This window comes from Xiphophorus maculatus, chromosome 21 (genome assembly GCF_002775205.1).
Source record: "Xiphophorus maculatus strain JP 163 A chromosome 21, X_maculatus-5.0-male, whole genome shotgun sequence".
Classification (NCBI taxonomy): Eukaryota; Metazoa; Chordata; class Actinopteri; order Cyprinodontiformes; family Poeciliidae; genus Xiphophorus; species Xiphophorus maculatus.
In genome coordinates this window covers 8,531,493-8,545,261 of record NC_036463.1, presented here as the reverse complement: position 1 = coordinate 8,545,261, position 13,769 = coordinate 8,531,493, and the positions used below count along the sequence as shown (strand labels likewise).

The 13,769-nt window shown below is 37.3% G+C and overlaps 1 protein-coding gene across 1 annotated transcript in view; it reads right to left on the bottom strand.

Annotated features, from left to right (window-relative positions):
- lmbr1 (limb development membrane protein 1) overlaps nucleotides 1-13,255 on the bottom strand; it is a 38,408-nt gene extending 25,153 nt beyond the window's left edge. The window contains exons 1-5 of the mRNA XM_023326532.1: nucleotides 13,056-13,255; nucleotides 8,979-9,051; nucleotides 8,151-8,190; nucleotides 7,461-7,600; nucleotides 6,811-6,914 (exon numbers count right to left, since the gene is read on the bottom strand). Of these exons, the coding sequence (XP_023182300.1) occupies nucleotides 6,811-6,914; nucleotides 7,461-7,600; nucleotides 8,151-8,190; nucleotides 8,979-9,051; nucleotides 13,056-13,118 (420 nt within the window). The 5' untranslated portion in view covers nucleotides 13,119-13,255. The remainder of the gene's footprint in view (nucleotides 1-6,810; nucleotides 6,915-7,460; nucleotides 7,601-8,150; nucleotides 8,191-8,978; nucleotides 9,052-13,055) is intronic.
- Between the last annotated feature and the right edge of the window lie 514 nt (nucleotides 13,256-13,769).

The following is a 13,769-nucleotide window of genomic DNA, read 5'->3' as shown; positions in this document are numbered from 1 at the left end:
CACCGTTTCTGATAAAACATCCATACATAACCACACATCTATTGAGTCTGTATTACCAACCATTATAGAAAAATAGGACTGCAGACTTATTTACATCATTGGTGTAAATCCCCTACAGCATCCCTTTGCTATTATTGAGCAATTACATGCCAATCACTTCTTATTTCAGGAAAACCCTCAGTGAGGGTAGAATTTTCTAGCACAACAAAGAAGATAATGGGCAGAGACCAGAGTGCCCCAGTGTGGCTAACACAAACACTACAGCTACTTTACAGGTGACTGGACAGGGACACAGAAGAACCATTTAAAAACATCAACAATGTTTGCACATTTTTTTGTGCAAAAATATTCTGAAATTGGTGACTCTATGCATCTACATATTTGACTAATAATTTTACTCACTGTCTTGTTCATTAAACTCTTGCATCCTTTGTACATTAGGCGGACATGTTAATCTTGCATCGCACAGCCGCATACAAATACACTCAACACAAGAAGAGGAGAAGAAAAAAGACCAACAAGAATAAAGAGGAAAAAATAATGAGAGGGAACAACATAGGGAGACTGGAGTCAGCGTCTGAGCAAATCTCAATCCCCAGAGTTAAGAGAGGTGAGAGAGGAATGCTTTCAGGGACTTCAACCACGTCCCACATGTGCACTCTTAAGGATGCATCAAAACACGCAGAACCCACAGGCAGGACATGTGTCCAGTCAAGCACACCAGTCCACCTTAACAAGCTGTCCATGCCACACTGAAGGTATATTCCCTTTAGATATGTCTCTCAATCATTTATAAGGCTCAAATCATTCCACATTCACGTCATTTAGGGCAAAAGCAGAGCTCATCACCTCCTTCACTGTCATCTACAATCTACTGTTTCAGGCATAATTTCACTCAACACATTATTGGAGAAGAATAGTGGCTTTGTTTTGAATCACAAAACAAAGCCACTATGATGAAAGTCACAAGGATGAAAGTATGGTTCATAAATAGAAGCTGTCCAAAAGAGTCATCATTAATGATCAAAGTTTTAATAGTCAAACGGTGAAGGCTATGGAAAAAAACTACAAAAAAAAAACCTGTGCCTTGGCATCCAGAGTGCCCGTTGAAAGTTTCTATTCTTGCTATTCTAAATGTGTAACTACCTCTAAATATAGCAGATCTAAAATATTCAGCATCCCCTGATCCTCACACCGACATCCAGCAAGGGGCTGGTTGCCTGCTTCAAATCTGCTTATACAATACTGGAGAGATTTCCAAGAAAAGTGAAAAGCATCATAAGAGACATGTGACATTTATTCATCAAATAATGCCAAACAAAAGTATTCATAACACTTAAACTTTTCTACACTTTGTCACATTACAACCACAAACCCTAATGAATTTATTTTATTGGAAGTTAGCAGTTAATTGTAAAATCAAATGTAGGAAAAACTACCCATGTTTTTGAAAAATTTTATGCAAAACCAAAAGAATAAATAAGTAAAACTGAAAAATGTGCCATGCTTTTTTAATCCACCTCTAAGAATCAGGATCAAAAAGTGAAGAGTATGCTACAATCCTACCAAGGCATGGCGACCCAACTAAACTGTCAAGTTAGCTAATAAGAGTCATAATCAGAGAGGAAGCAAGGAGGTCCATGGCTCATGTGGACTACACAACTGTTAGCAGTGGAGACCACTTCAAAATGAAGGCCAAGTAGCTCTATTGGCCAACATGCAAAATACTGTGTGAGGGAAAACTTAACACTTGGACAATAACCCTAAACAAGTTCTGCCAGAGTACAAGGCCAGGTTTAAATCCCACAGCGAAGTTGTGCCAAAAGTTCAAAATCAATTTTGGTAGAAAATGCCAATCTGACTGAAACCGAGTAGTTTTGCAATGAAAAATAGGCAACACTGATTGAGACACATCCCAAAAAGACTTGCATCTATAAAATCTTCAAAAGGTGGCTGAATGCTTATGTATGCCACTTTATAATGTTATGCTTGCAACAAAATTTCAAAACTATGCATGTTTCATTTCCCTCCTTTAAGATTATGAACGACTTTGACTTTCTGTATTGAATAAAACCCAATAGGTTTCAATGTAACAAAACATGAAAAGATTAAAGAGGTACGCAATCTGGAAGGTACTGTACTTAATGAAGTACTATGTCCAGTGAAATACTCCAAGACCTAAATAGATGTGAATCATTTTCCCAATTTAAAGAATCAATTGAACTGGAAACTGCTAGGTTTAAATTTAGCCTCAGCAAGAGACTTGATGCCTATAGCGAATACCTCTAAAAGCGAAATAGAGACAAGCTATTTGTAAAGCTCCTACGGCCACACTAATGAAGAATAAATAAGAGAGAAAAGTGAGAAAATGGAAGAGGCTCCAACGGGAGCTTTCTTGCTGCTGCCATCAATTTTGAGAAGGTCAGTAGGTGGTGGCAGAGACCGTTCTGCGCACCATCTCTCTGCTGACTGTCAGGTAAGCGTGCAACAAGGGCCAAGAGTGTAAAAAGTAAAGGAGGGGGCAGGGTCCATTTCACATCTTAGCAAAAACACTGTTCTCTTTGGTAAAGACGTGCCAGATGCTCTGGGACCTTGTTAGTGTATCCTTCAAGCAGTCGGCAGCAGCACAATGACCGTGTCAAAGACAGAAAGCAGAAAAGAAGGACATTCCCCTGTAAACCTGCTCAGTACACTTCTAAATACCGTTTATACTTCTTAACAAAGCAACGATGACATCTGAGACTGGAAAATGGTCACCACTGCAGCAAAACGCAGATTTATTTCATTCAACTTTAGTACACAGTCACTTCAAAAAAGAAGAAGCATCCATTCTTTTTATTCATAAAGTGTGCTTCTCAGAAATGAAGAAATGTTTCCTCAGTTATTTATTTATTTATTCTTACACCCAGCAACACAAGTCATACTTTTCCAACACTGCCCAAATGATTGATATCTTTCTCTGAGCAAAAACAGCTTAGACTTTGGTCAAGAATCAGTTAAGTTTCATTCGCAACGTTTCACTTCAGTTTAGAAGAACTGAGTCATGAAAGGACAGGAAAATCTTGTTTGTCCTTTTTAAAATTCCCCCGCTCGAGCTAATATGTTGCTGTGGTAACCAACATTGTAACGGGCAGCTTTAGGGAGACACTATGACCCTAAAGGAAGGTATGTAAACACCACTATATTCTCCGGCTGGGCCTGCCTAGAAAGAAGGCCTGGGAAAAATGTCTGCATGTGCAGGAGATTTGAAATAAATATCCAGGCTCCCATTGTGGAGCGCCAACAAAGAGGAGTATCTTAGTAACACCAAACAGGGTTTGCTCGGCGAGACGTTTTCACCCTCTCCACCTCCCCTTCCTCCACAATAAACACACTTCTCATCATCGGCGGGTTAGGGCTTAGGATGAGATTGATGAGGAGTTTCTTTAACTACCAGATGAAACCTGTTGGCCCTTCGCTGGGTCAGTCGCAGGGTCAAACTCGTTCCAACTCGTTCCAGGATCAAAAAGATTTCAATACTGGTTGGGACTAAAAGACTATTCAACACATAGCGCGTTGGCAGCTTAAAATAATAATTAGCAGCTGAAACAGATGGGAAAAAATAGAAACCCTTTATGCTTCTATACTAAAAATAGATTAAGGTTGTCTTTATCAAAATGTGTTTTAACAAAAATAACTTCAAAACTACCTCAGATTTAGTTTAGTTGATTGAAGCCACTTAGATGGCTGGAGAGTACACTTTTATAGTCTTTGGAAGGAAATGCAAATGAATTCAGTAGGTTATTATTGTTCCAATTTAATGAGGTTCACTATTAAACAAAATCTGTAAGTTGAGCTCCATTAACTCTAATAAGTTACACTAACAACTAACACCACAACAACCCTGGGCACCCAAAGTAATACAGGTCTTAAGCAAAAATCTGAGAACACGGCCATAAAGTGGGAGACATTTTACAGCAGCAACTAAAGCTAGATCATAACTTCTGACATCACAACCCTTAGTCGCCCTGATTCATCCACAATTTGGACAATTTGTTAAACTGTTAATCATTCAGGGTGACAGAGGCCCTAAAGAGTGTCGCATTAAAAAAAACACACGCATTAAAAAAGAAAAAACATCCACATTTCCATCCTTATTCCGTTGGCGTCTTTTAGTGCATCGTCAAAAGTAAACACAGCCACATGAAAAGGCTGACTTATAGTGTTAGCGGTGAAATTCATCATTCACTTCATTTCCGCAGGCAAAGAGACCTTGCGGGGCTACAACATAAGCCCAGGAGGTTAAAATGCCACATAAAACCTTATTACATCTTGGTCTAATGCTATTATTGGATGAAAGGATAATATCACATTATAAAAATGGAGATCTGTGTTTTACGTTCTTCTTGCTGTCGGAGACACTATTTCCTTTACAGGCGGCTACGGTTTTTTTTTTTTGGGGGGGGGGGGCTTGGTGGGGGAATAGGGGGTACTTGAGTGTCAGCCCACCCCCTCCCTCTCCAAACACAATATATATCTAAAAGTGAAGCTCAACACTGAACAGTGCTTCCTCTGAACAGATTTATGGAAGCTAAGCTGCAGGAATAAATTTTGTTCAAGTCTTATTTGTTAAAAAAATCTATACAGTACCTTAAACGTTTTCTAAACCACAATTTTCAATACATTGTACTAGGATATATTTTTTGTTTCATGTAGATGTTGTGTGCTGGGTTAAGGGTGAGCATTTATCACATAGTATATCATTTACCGTGATAAATTTCTTATCATAAGAATTTTGATTTATTGTTGTCACAATAAATTCTAATTAATGACATTTAACAAAAAAAGGTCTGTATTACCGGAATTGATGTTTTTACTATTATCTCCAATGGTTGTTCATTGAAAGCACCAATAAATCAATAAATTTGAAAATCTGATTAAATGCAATTACCATGTACAGTTAAATGCTACAAATCATGATTCTTTATGCGATTACCAACGAGAATGTTTTTATAGGGCAGTATTTGTATTTGAGGGCCTATAATTGCTGTGCCACAGTTGTAGCCATAAACAAGAAAAAAATAGTTTTAATCACAAAATATCTTGATAAAGCTTTAAATTCCATCTCATCCACTCCTATTCAGGGAATTAGTTTTCCACCCCACATAGCGTTTTGCATGTTTTGGTCTTATCTGGGCAGAGTCCTTTCTTCCACTCTGCCCCCAAGGCTCCTCTTACTGTAGCTATGGATCTCTGCAGCTCCTCCAAAGATGCCTCTTGGTTGCTACTCTAAATAATGTTCGTCCTGCTCTGCCCATCAGTTTGGGGAAACTGTTTTAGTCGGTTTGCAATTGTGCCATGTTCTTCCCAGTTTCAGAAAATCAGTAGAGAAATGCCTTGCAAGATGCTTGAAACTCTGACTTTTGCTTTATAACTCTGCCATGAACATCCCCACAGCTTTATCCCTGACCTGCAGTGTGTGTGTCTTGAAAGCATCATGACGCTGTTTGTTCACTGATGTCGACTGGATTTTATTAAACCAGTTGATTAAAGATTTCTCTGACTCATTTGCAAAGCAATTTTCCATCATCTTCTGTATGCACTTCTATGCACTACTTTGTATTGATATCACAATACCTAACAAAAAATAACAAAATACATAGAAGGTATGGTTGTTATGTAACCAAAGTGGTATTGTGACTTTTAAAAGGACTATACTACTATGTTGGACCACTGCTGTATATTTTGAACTGACAGGTTTTGGAGTAATTTCTTTATAACTAAGATTCTAAAGACAGAATTGGTCCCCTTCATCGCTATGTGTCAAGTTCCAATTGTTCCCCCCAATATACAAGTTAATACAACATGTTCCAATTTGTCCCTCTCTCAAAACACTAAAACAAACAGAAACTTGTTCAAATTAAAAAGAACAAACAGGAGAATTGTTGTCCTTCCTACACACCAGGACCAGCTGTCTACATAAGAAATCCAACTGAAACAATTAGTGGCCTGCCTATCCACTACAGTATGGACTGATTTTTATGTGCTTTGGCCAGGAGGGACATAAACCAGAGAGGTTTCAAACTGTGACACAGGATAGAGGCATATTAAAGGTAAATCTTTCCCTTTCCTTTCTGCAAGGCTCTATTGTCCTGTCATGTTGCTGCCACTTTATGGACTTCTGGGACACGAGCACCCAGCCTTTTTTTTTTCTCCTTGGGGTACGGTTTGAGGGAAGAAGGGGGGTTCGGGTAATCAATTAAACGAGGAAGTTCGCTGAGCCTTACAACTCGATTATTAGCCTGTGCTTTTGAAGTTTTATTTTCGGGGGGCTGGGGAAGGGGTGACAAGGAATCAGGCTTTAAATCAGTGGGGCCGATGCAGCAGTGTTGAAGCGTTTGCAGCCTATGGCCTTATTGAAAGGGTTTGTCAGGATGTGGCACTGAGCGAAGACCAGATTCAGACTTTCATGCTTAATGAGCTTTTTTTTGCTGTGGCAGTTACAGTGGCCTGTCTGAGTCAAGCAGAGGGCACAGGCTACGCACCTGCTGCCACTGGCTGTTCACAGAAAATCTCCTGCACCATGCTCATGTAACTCAATATCAATCAATGAACAGAAAACCCATGGAGAAATACCTTAGAAATATAATCGAGTTTCTACGAAGTAAAAATGTATAGAATTCTGATTGTCTAAGAATAATCAAGGATGTTCAAATTTGATTTAGATGATAAAGTTCAGAAAAGTTCCCAAAGATATTGTGTGGCATCTGTTTTCCAGAACAAGCTATGAGTAAAGCAAATCTAGAATGGAGAATTTGAGATTTCTTGTACCTTTTTCGATCCAGCAAATCCCTCAGACTCCAGAAAGAAATAGGCAAATGGCATCAGGACAAAGAGGCAAAGGTTAGAGAACAGCGACACCAGGTTCCACAGACCTGCAGAAAACCAACAAGCCATTAGCAGCACATATAGAGGAGCAATTCCCAGTTTACTACTTTAACTCTTAAAGATACCACGTGACCCACTTTTGCTGGTTTCCCCTCTATCCTGCTAAAGTAGTTTGCCATAAAACGGGTTTCATCAAACAGCATCAGCTTTTAAATTATGGACTCCGGTGCCACCTAGTGGATTTCAAGTAACCTAGCAGTTTTTTTTAACAACACTGAAGTCTGGAAAATTTTCATTTTTAACCTAGGAACACTGGAACTACCTAACAGTTTTTGTTTTTGATATTAACCATGTTAATCATTTCCCCTCCCCAATCATATAAACTGCAACTCACAATGACAATTTGCAATTCAAAATTCACTTATTTCCTTCACAAATACACCACAGGGTAGGTATGGCAAAGACTTACTATATTCAAACATGACACAAATTTGTCTGAAGAGTATTTTTATTTGACACAATCATGTGATAATTTAAATAGCAACAAGTAATAATTATTCTTGTCAGATCCATGAACAGCGTAAAGTACTGACCATGAATGAGGGAACCATTGAGCCACTGAATGTAGTAGTTTCTGGGGAAGGAGAGGAGGATCTCGCTGCTAATAATCGAGAAAGGCAGAAGGAAGACGGCACCGCCGGACACAGCCAGCGTGAAGGTGCACAAATATAATCTGTAAATGAAACCAAGACACACACAGACACACACACGCACACATTAAAAACATCCCCAATCCAAGCAAAAATCTTTTACACCTTTACAAATTAGATAAGGCTATGATTTAAAGCTTTGTGCTATGACCGTTGTTGTGAGGGGAGATTAATTTGTTCCACCTGTGCGATGTATCACTCTAGAATGTATACAGAATTTATCTGCATTTTCACATTTTTAATAATACTACAACTTTACTTTCAGCCTTGTGCTATCTTTAAAAATTGCATAAAGTATATATTTTTTAAAAGAATCTTAATTCCTCAGAGCAAAAGTTGAAGCTTGAAAGCAATTAGCTTTTACTTCTTTGTTGAAATAACATATTAATTTTTAAAACCACATTCCTACATCAGCAACCAAATATTTATTTTTCTTGCAGCTGAAAAATAAATGAACATCTTGTCTGACAAGTTGTTGGTCAGCAAATTACAGGAATTCTAAAAGTTATAGATGAAAAACTTAAAATCGCATCAATTCTCAAAGACGAGCGAGATAAAAACAGCAACGCTTACGATATCCTGTTGACGACAGCATCTTCATCCTCGTGATCATCTGGAAAGTAAACAAAAACACTTCGGTCACAGAGCCAGACATTGTAGACCAGAATGCTAACAGTGTTGGACATCACACATTTTCAAAACTAGATTGATTTATTTTGAACACCAGAATAAATGACTGAGTTTTAAAACAAAGGATTACGCAGGTTGAAACACAAATGCTTGGTTTCATCAGAGCAGAATAATGTCCCCAAAAATATTTTGGGATGCGCTTTGATGTGTTTCGAGGAACAGGCACATGTGATGTAACATTCTAAGAATGCAGTAGTATTGTCACATACAACACAATTAGGATTCGAAGAAAGTTCCTGTAAGTTTCATGTCTGACTAGTTTCTGACTTTTAATTTTCTCATTTTTGAATAACTAAATTTCTCTCATTTTCTCCACTTTTGTTAGCCATATCCTCAGACTGTTCCTCAGTAGCCACTGATGATTGCAGAGAAGGATTTGTCAGCATTATGAAGGTATTTTATTGTGAACAAATGTCTTTACATTGCAAGCAGCTAAAGTCCTAAACAATTAAGGGTGGATACAGTTCATGCTCACACAAAGCTAAAGGTGATAAATGGCTCTATAGAAATGGGTTTGGTCTGTTCTACATACTCCTGGAGTTTTTATATTAATGACCTGGTTTTAATCTGAACACAATGAAGGGTTGTGTGTGTGAACTAACAAGTTTGTTCTTAATGGTCCTCAGTGTTCCTGTAGTTAATGCACAGTGACATTTTTCTGAGGAACAGTCTGATGTGTTGTTACAGACACCGTACTTTAAACAGACGTACCACTTTTCCTTTTGTATCTGGTTATAATGCAGTAGGAGACGATGTAGAGGACGGCAAACAGGAGGAAGCAAATCTTAAAAATGAGAAAAAAAAAGATTCAATGATGCAGCAAATGATCCACATATTTTTTAAACAATGTAGAGATAAAGAAAAGCTTTGCAGATTACAAAGATTGATGTAGAATTAGTCATTTTTGGTCTCAAAAAAAGAATAGATGCAACCTTTTGACAACTCTGATCAACTTTATGGATCGCACTGCTGCTCTGGGTCTATTTGTAGGGTCACACAGAGCTGATGTCTACCTCCTGCGGTCACTGCGGGAGATGTGGGATAAACCCTGGACTTGTAATCAGTCCAGGGTCCATCACAAGGACACACAGGACAAATAACTATGTATTCACATATGTCTTTCTGGACCATGGAAGGAAACCAGAGCACGGAAGGAAACCAGAGCACTCAAAGAGAACACAAGAATGCACAGAGAGAGCATCCTAGCTTGGTTCAGGATCTGAACCAAGAACCTTTTTTCTGTAAGGCAACAGCGCAAACCTCTGCCCCAAAATGTACTGTAAAAAAAAGTACTCTAAAAACACGTAATACTGTTTGTGTGGCCTGGTGCACTGCAGCATGAAACAGCTGTTTATTGCTAGATGTGATAATGTACACTAATTTAATAACATCACTGCGCTTAGTCAAGAGATGACTACTTGCTTTAAAATACATAACAGAATTACAGATCATTACCTCATTGAGTTTTAGAGAAAGGAGTAAGTTTCAAATAATCACAAATAAAACTGCTGATAGAAATTACTCAATATTATCCATTTATAGGATATTTATTGTAAGTCATTTCATACGACGTTGTTTTTTCATGGTGTAACACCTCAAATGATATAACTTCAGGCTCAAAACTAACTGGATAGTTTTACAGAAAGATCATACCCCTCATTCCTTTTTCCAACTGGGACACTAATCAGGATGTAACTAATATTAGAAGCTCTCACTTCAGCACTTTGCATGCTGTCAACACTACACAAATCATTCTGTTTTCAGACATTACTCAACAAAATTGTATACATTTCAAACGTGTTATATACAAGCTTCAGAAAAACAACTTCCCCGTCTCATGCTGTTATCTTGTAAATGGAGAAAATACTTATGCATTTAAAGCTACACACAATTTTGCCAACACTGGCCAAAGTCAAGAGAAGTCCACCGCAATCCCAGAACAATCCAGAATAATCCAGAACCAGGTGCCGAGTTCTGACAAGCCAGTTTACAACAGAAACAGAAAGACAAACTGAAAAATAACAAACAGCTTGTTCTAAGCATATCTGCCAACACTTAAATCTTGGTTACATCCTGTTTACTCCTTAGAGAATTGCACACCAAGTCGAAGAAAATGGCATGCGGTATCTTCTTTGTGCCAAGCACAGTACAAAAATCTCTAACCCTTTTCATTGATAGTATTTTTTCTGCCTTTATAGTACAGAAAGAAAACTGGAAAGGAATTATAGAAAATGTTAAGTCACACATCAAACATTCACTGAAGACTCGGTGTAAAATTAGGTCATTTTGAGCATGGTATGTTCCCATGCTTGATGCCCCCACCAGACATCAATTGTAATTGCTAAGATGTTCAGGGTCAAAGTTGACATCGCAGTCTTCCACAATTTAAGGGATGCACAAAAATGAACATTAAACCCTTATTGACAGCTGACATTTAAATTTGTGCTGCTTCATGATCACTGTCACATGCCCAAACAAATACAACACAGTTAACCCCTCGCAAAACACACAAAAACAGCAACAAGATGGAAATAAATAATGTTTATTAAGATCAGCCCAGTTGTACTTATGGGACCAATAATGATAAGTTAAAAATTGATAGACATTGGGTAATGTTGATATGTCATACATTAATAGACAATGTACAATATTATGCAGCTGGTATCATCAAATGTTTGTACAGCTATGCTAGATAATAAACGTATTCATATAATATGGAACAGAACGTTTTTTGCTGGTTTTTTTAAAAGAGCAGCATTGTGAGTTAAAATAAAATGTCGCAATAAGCAATAGATCAATTAATCCATAATAAATTAAAACAAACTCAATCATTTCCATTTGCATGATTTATAGTCGTTCTCTTTTCTCTCTCTTTCTACCAAAAACTGAATGACAAGACTTCAGTCTCTCAACTAGCCCTTTTTTTGAAGGACAAATTTGTTTACAGAGACTTTAGGATTTATTTTATTTGTCGTCTCTGTTGTTTTGTTTATTTATTTTCGCTATTGAAAATGTCTTCCAGTTGCAGTGTTAAATGCTTGTTACAATTTAAAGTTGATTGATTTTGAGAATGTGTTTTTGCATTATTATCCCATTACCATTATATTACTTGAAAATGAATTCAAAATAACAATATTATCGCAAGAACTTCTGGGACAATTTATTGTCCAGCAAACTTTGTTATTGTGACAGGCCTATGCATACACAGAGATTGCTGTCATAACTTGATTTCTCAAAGAAGTTCGACTTATGTGCTCTTGGCAAGGAATGGTTTGACTTTTTTTTTTAAAGAATTATTTAACTGGTCGTACAACAAAAATTCACCGACTACACATTAATTAGATGCATATTTTCTTTTCACAGAGCCATGTCAACCTACTTTAACCCTAACCCAAATTAGCACAGACAACCTCAAATATGCCTGTGTCATCCACATACTGAGTCACAGAAACACTACTGCTAACCGATACACTTCACATCTTGGTGTAAGGTTAGGCATGTTGATATGGGATATTAAGAAGTAGAGACGCTTAGGACAACATGTACAAGCCAACGCTGAACTGTTGAGCCGACTCGCTTCCGAGACATTTGATAGGTTAAAAATTATTTCTTTAAAATTATGGGATTATGAACTTGCTCATACATGAAATTTCCCAGAGTTCTCCTAGTTTGCTCTACTGATGTTGTTTCTAGCTCTGAAGAGCATAGAAACAATTCAATTCTAGGCGGCAGATCAGCATGACAATAGGGAAACATGTAATAATGTTGCTGATAATCATTATCCAGATACTGATTGTATATTAATCAACATTTTCCACACAGTTACATTTTTATTACATGTATCACTATGGCATTACTACTTTCTCTAAAGTGCACAGCTCTTGACAGTGACCTTATACATTACTGGCATGCAGAATATTGAATGCATGACACTTCCAGTACACGGATGATTGCATCTCAGCAGTTCCTTGTAATCGTAATATTGTACAAATTAAAAGTGTGATTTCAAGTGTTATTAAACATAAAGTGCAGCTCTAGTAAGAGACATTATAAAGAAAAAATAAGCACTTTCATCCATCTTCATCCCACTCCAATACGGTTATGTACAATAATATAACTTGTAGTTTTTTCATTATAATACAGCAACAACTTTACTTTTCCACTCCTTGTCCAAAACTACACAAAACCTGTAAAACATTCAAGTCATCAGTATTTCTCCAAGAATAGGTTCAAAACTGATGGTCAAATTGACACAATCTACAACAATTTGACTTCAACATAAAGGTAGCTTGACAGCTTTGCAGCATGAACGTATAGAAAACCACGCACTAAGAAATACATAAAATAATAAATTGTGCAATAATTCATATGTCTTTTTCGATTTATAATTGTAAGTTAGCTGGTGAGATTTATAAGCCATGTGTGGTGTTTTCACCAGGACACACCATTCATTTCCTTTTAGATTTGTTGTGAATTGGTTTCTATCTAACCAAAGGCATGATTATAAATATTAAAAGTGCTGAAAGTAATCCTACGAGGTAACGTGTTTTGATGTGCTAACTAGCTAGCTGTGGCTAACGTCAGCTGCCCTGGAGAGACCTCCCGATCTTCACTATGCGGTTTAAATTCAAACTAATTTAGCAAGTGCTAATATTCAAATCCACAACAATGAAGACCGGAGTATCAAGTTTTATAATTTCCCCCCAAAAAAATCCATCTGACAAAGCTAATGCTAGCCTCCAGTGATGTGCTGACAGAGGGCATTAGCCAGCTAGCTCCATTACTTACGATGTACTCTCGAACTTGACTGTGAAAATTCTGCTCTCTGATGGTAACATCGTCTTCTTCCATTCTTCATATTGCAAGTACAAATAGGCTACAGGTTCTCCACATTCTAGCTTGCCTCACTGGCAACAACTGAGGATCGCTCTCCACTGGGCGCAAAGTGCTTTGGCAGTTTAAGTCGGGCTTCTCCGTGGTAAGTAGAAAAAAACACTCCCCAAAATAATGATCGTCATCTCAAAGCGTCAAGCTTTTAAAACTGCAAGCATTGTTGGAACGTCATCACCGCCGCCATATTGGAGAGGAAATGTTTTTTTTATAAAATACAATTTAGTATATAACATAATGAAACAAACTGAATGAAAATTAATAAGAAAATAGCAATAAGATTAAAAAATCCCTGAACCATGCGGGAAGTGTCCGTTTTTTAGAGTGTTAAAATGACTTAAATTCCTTATGGCTTTCAAGTTGACTTGAACTTTGCAGTTTCAAATAAACAGCAATGAATGTACTGTGATAAATGAATGAAGTACTTAATAATTTATTTTATCCTCAAAGGGATTTAAAGAGCTGTGTAATAGTAGCCAGTTAGTAATTATTAATGTATCTAAAAACTTGTGGAGGGAATTTTCCGTATTTATTAAACATATAAAAATCAATATTTGAATAAGGAGCCAGACATATTGTTATCCATTTTTTTTCTGGTAGGTTGAATTTTTA